The sequence below is a fragment of the Sinocyclocheilus anshuiensis genome, unplaced genomic scaffold, assembly GCF_001515605.1.
Source record: "Sinocyclocheilus anshuiensis isolate Anshui unplaced genomic scaffold, SAMN03320099.WGS_v1.1 scaffold385, whole genome shotgun sequence".
Lineage (NCBI taxonomy): Eukaryota > Metazoa > Chordata > Actinopteri > Cypriniformes > Cyprinidae > Sinocyclocheilus > Sinocyclocheilus anshuiensis.
The window spans coordinates 611,991-617,226 of record NW_015539876.1 but is presented as its reverse complement, the minus strand read 5'-3'; the positions used below and the strand labels follow the sequence as shown (position 1 = coordinate 617,226).

Genomic DNA, 5,236 nt, shown 5'->3' with positions numbered 1-5,236 from the left:
AAATTTAAGATATTTTTGATTAAATATGAGGGCTCTCTGACCCTCCCATAGACAGCAAGGTAACTACCACGTTCACTTTGGATGCGCGTTCATGACAGTACCATGACGCGAGCGTGTGGCGGTGCTGACCCAGATCCGGTGTAATGACGTCATCACGCCAGATCTGGGTCAGCGCCGACGCTGCCATACGCTCGCGTCATGGTACTGTCGTGAACGCGTGTCCAAATTTGTCGATCATCTTGGTACTTTTCTGGACCCTGAACGTGGTAGTTACCTTGCTGTCTATGGGAGGGTCAGAGAGCCCTCAGATTTAATCAAAAATATCTTAAATTGTGTTCCGAAGATGAACGAAGGTCTTACGGGTTTGGAACAACACGAGGGTGAGTAATTAATGACAGAATTTTCATTTTTGGGTGAACTAACCCTTTAACAATAAACAGGTTTTTATAATTCTGAGAAATTCACCAAAGGTGTACAGACCTGACTAGCACACTGAGAGCCCCAAGAGGAGTGACGAGGGTGGCAGGAGCGAAGGCGTATGCAGCGAAATTGGCACCTTCGCCGGCGCCCACTGTCAAAGCAGAAAGAATTAAAGTTGTTACTTCCAAGAAGCTGAGCCACAAACATGATAAATATATATTGTACGTGAACAGCTGCTTCGAGTTTGTCTTAGAGATGAAACGTAGTTGTTTAATCTATGTCACTCACTTGATAACAGGCCAGCCCACCAAAGCCATTCTTTTAAGTATGCATGACCTCCTTGGCCTGGAAAGTGTAATGATTAATGTTTCAACATTATTCAACAATATATTTACTGTCAGCAATATTGTGTATGACATTTTTGCAATAATTAAATTGCACTGCCTATCATGTATTGGCCACCCTGCTCTCTGGATGTCAACATTGGCATCAGCCATTGAAAAACTACTTGGTACAAACATTATAATCCCTCAGAAATTATTGTAAATGTTAACAGTTAAATAACTAAATTGCTACAACAAGGTTAAAGGTAAATGACAAAACAAGTTTGGCAACACTGAACTTTGCATCAGTGCTAAACAGAGGATCAGTATTTCCTTAAGCTCTACAGGCCGCATTATGAAATACCAATTTCATAATATCAAAAGTTTGTGGTCAATATGATTTTGTAATGTTTTTGACAGTCTCTTACGCTCACCAAGGCTGAAATTACTTGATCAAAAATACAGTAAAACGGTAATACTGTGAAACATTAGTACAATTAAAAATAACTGTTTCCTATTTTAATATATTTTAAAATGTCATTTATTCCCTGATGGCAAAACTGAATTTTCAGCATCTTCAGTGTCACATGATCCTTCAGAAATCATTCCAATACGCCGATTTGCTGCTCAAGACACATTTATCATTATTATCAATGTTGAAAAACATACTTTTTTCAGGATTGTTGCAAGAATTAAGTTGAAAATAACAGCACTTATTTGAAATAGTAATATTTTGTAACATTAAAAGTCTTCACTGTCAATTTTAATAAATTTAATGCATCCTTACTGAATAAAAGTATTAATATCTTTTAAAAAATGATGCCAAACTTATGAATGGTAGTGTAAGTTTAAAACAAAATCAACTAAAAAACAACTGAAATATTTATTAAAATAAAAAAAGGGGTTATTAAAAAACCTATTTATATGTAAATATCAAACATTAACTGAAAGAAAATTAAACACTATAATCATGCCTGTTTCATTTTTACATGAAAACAAAATAGCATTACACATAACTTCTACTACTCTATGCACTAAATATGTATTCCATGATGGGCCATTTTCTATATATCCATGACAAATTATGTTTTAATTTGAAAGCCAACTATAACACATTGTTTTATTTTCATTTTTAAACACTTTTAAGCAAAATAAGTGAAATCAAATTGAAAGATTTAAATGTGTCAAAAATGCTTAAAAAGAGTTGTATTGCTTATGTTTGTTGTTTGACAATCAAATAATGCTATTACAAAACTGGAATGAATAAAACAGAGACTTCTCACTTTATAAAAGCGAAAAGCAATTAGTTATAGATTTCTTTTTTAACAGTAAAACTTATTTTTCTTGTCTTTAATAAATGACACGAGTCTATACAGAGTTAAATATCTCAGTATGGTGAAGTCAATGACATGGTAACAGAGTTAATGATTCATAAAAAGTGTGCAGCAAGTAATCTGTACAGTGCTGCACCTTTGAGTTTAAACAATGATGGCTACAGAACAGGTGTGTCTGAATAAAACATCTCAATCATTTTCCCACCCATACCAGTTAAACCTCTCTGACAGAGTGGTCAGAAAATATGTTTTTCTGACACCACTAGACCAAAAGCTTACAAAAAGAAACATACCTGCCCGCATAGAGCCCTTTCTGGCCAGTCGAAGGAGTCCTTTCTTCTTTAAGATGAAACTACCGCCAATAAATATACTGGAACTTATAGCCAAAGCGAGGCCTATATAGAAATCGTACTTTCCTCTGTCTTGACCCATAGTGCTGTCGGTAGAGTTTCCTCTCGTCACATTGGCATACACACACCAAAGATTCAGTTCAGAGGAACAGTCTTGGCCAACTGCAAAACCTGGCAAGAAAGAAAAATACAAATCATAATGTTGGAATTAAGTTCCAGTGAGTTCCTAGTTGGGGAAAAAAAAATACAATTATCATACCATTTTTATAAGAAACACTACACACATTGCAGCTCAAAAGATCTGAGGTTACATTCATGACAACACACACACACACTGCTCAGAGGGAGAATGAAGAATGATAGTGTGTGTGTAATGCACAATAAGTGACATCATAAGCAGTACAGGAAATGACACCATAAACCACTACTGCTCGAAGTCCTATTAGTTACATATGATGACATGAGGAAAATATATCAGCATATATCAATAGGGTTCAACCTAGTGACAAAGGCTCACTTTGTTCAAAACCTCCATGACTTTCGTCTATTCCATACAACGAAAGTGAATGGTGACTGAGATTGTCATTGTGCCTCTCTATGTATGTGTTCACGGATGTTAAGCATTTAGGTTTGGATCAACATAAGGGTGAGTGAATAATGACAGAATTATTATTTTGGGTGAACTAGCACTTTAAGAAACCATACACGAGCATACAGTTGATCCAGCAAACTTTACAGTACAATTAAGAGCGCTTGCTGACTCGTACAACATCCCATGTCCATTTTACTCAAGTATAAACAAGTTATCTTATAAGAGTCAGTGTTTGGTTGTCGCGACATTAGGCGAGATCTTCTTGACATGATGACGATTACCTTATTCATACAGCCAAACCCAGCCGGATAGCATAGCCAATTAGCTCCATAATTCACAGCAAAACACACGCGTGGCTAACGGAGGTTATGAAGTCATTCACAATAACGTACCTAGTTGTGTTGCTGTGATCAGCTCGACATCGTGTCCAGTCGCTGAGATTTCACGGTTCTAACTTTAACATTTTCTCGCGACCATGAGATTCAGACGCGATGTTGACGCGAACCCATCCATGTACGTACGTCCACCTACACTCACTGTAGCGATGTCCGATTCGTGAGAGAATCGTTTTATTGAGTTGAATATTTTTAATGAATCAATCGGTTCACCAAACAGTCTGAACAATTCTTCCTTTTTTTTTTACTGCCAATGTAAAAATATACACATATCGACAAAAATATACTGGATCCTTTAACAAAATAAATTAAAAACGCATCACATGTTTACCATCTTAAGAGTTTTGGAGTTAGAAGATGAAATATCAAGGATATATTGCTCAATGTATTTTTCAAAGACAATGAGAATGAAAAGAGGCGTTTGATGACTTACTTTACTACGATGGATGTGAAATTTGGCAAGGAACAGTAAAAGATGAATTATAAAATACCTGTAAAATACTCATTCAATTGGACTGAATCGGTCCGAGCGATTCTCTAGCCACCGATTCATTGAACCGAGAACTCATTCGGACCTGTCCACCTTGTAATGATCAGAGTTAAGTAAGAGCATTTGAAGTGAATTGAGGATTTGACTGATGGGGTAACGTTAGAATGTTACAAATAAATCAATAAAACGACCTGGAAATATGTTTGAAATATTAACTTTGTTTTGTGATTTTATCAACACTTTTATCAACACAACAACAACTTTTATCTACTTTTTAACAAAATGAATATTACATAATGTTTCATGTAAATACAAATTAAATTTAGGTTCAAAATTGCTTAAATGAGCTGAATCATACGCTACGCCGGTTGCCAGGGACATGATGCCGTAATTACGTCATGACGTCAAAGAATCACTGAATTGTTCAAAAGAGCCGAAAGGAGTCAGAATCAGTACAATGAAAGCGGAAGCGGGCGCGCACGCGCGGAATCTCTTTTGATTGGTCTTTTGTCGTCTTACGTCTTGTTAAAGTCTTCCTTTCATGTGTTTAAACATTGTAACCAAATGCAAAGTGCGTTTTGATCATCAGTATGAAAGTTTGGGTTAGTTATAATAAATCTGAAAAGGCCCCCTCCTCACCTAATATCAAAGTGTAAAAGTGCTTAATGTTGAGCTAGTGACGTAGATGTACATAGGTAAACGTCGACTCAGGTGCAGTAACCAGAGATTCACTCTTGACACTAAAACAACATATATTCTACAGCTAATCAAAACAACTATACAAATGTTGTAAATTATAACCAAACGTGAAATATGTTATTAACATATATGGAAATATAGGGGAAACTTCCGACTGATTGTACAAACCACACAATAAACTCTTTCGGGTCTGTTTTCATCCGGCAAACATTCACATCGTGTATTAAACGATAAAATCTATTAAAATAAAACGTTGCTTTAAAGATATTAAAGGGGTAAACTGTAAATACAACAAAAATGCCCCTAATGGAATATATAAAACAACGCACAACTTACTCTGGGATTAAAATGTTTTCCGTTCTTTGGTGGGACGGGATCAGGATACAGTAGGAAAGTCCATCGAATAGAAAGCCAACCGTTGTGTGGAAAGATAAAAAACCAGCCCCTGCTGGCCGTTATCTTGCCATGCTTTCAATTACATTAAATAATTGATGGCAGACTGACCAAAACTGTCACCATAGTTATTCCAGACGGAAATCCTGCCAGTGTTTTTTTATATAACATGAAAAACATTAATATTACATTTTTTATTTACCTGGTTAATATATATATGTATATATATATATATATATG

At 35.7% G+C, this 5,236-nt stretch overlaps 1 protein-coding gene across 4 annotated transcripts in view; it reads right to left on the bottom strand.

Annotated features, from left to right (window-relative positions):
- LOC107685294 (magnesium transporter NIPA2-like) overlaps positions 1-5,163 on the bottom strand; it is a 12,181-nt gene extending 7,018 nt beyond the window's left edge. The window contains exons 1-4 of one of the 4 annotated variants that reach the window (XM_016481828.1): positions 4,940-5,163; positions 2,371-2,598; positions 709-765; positions 481-571 (exon numbers count right to left, since the gene is read on the bottom strand). In XM_016481828.1, coding sequence (XP_016337314.1) covers positions 481-571; positions 709-765; positions 2,371-2,509 — 287 coding nt within the window. In that variant the 5' untranslated portion in view covers positions 2,510-2,598; positions 4,940-5,163. Of the gene's footprint in view, positions 1-480; positions 572-708; positions 766-2,370; positions 2,599-2,686; positions 2,764-3,300; positions 3,360-3,411; positions 3,565-4,939 lie in introns of those variants that run through there. The other 3 variants (XM_016481827.1, XM_016481829.1, XM_016481826.1) reach the window with 3 other exon arrangements.
- Between the last annotated feature and the right edge of the window lie 73 nt (positions 5,164-5,236).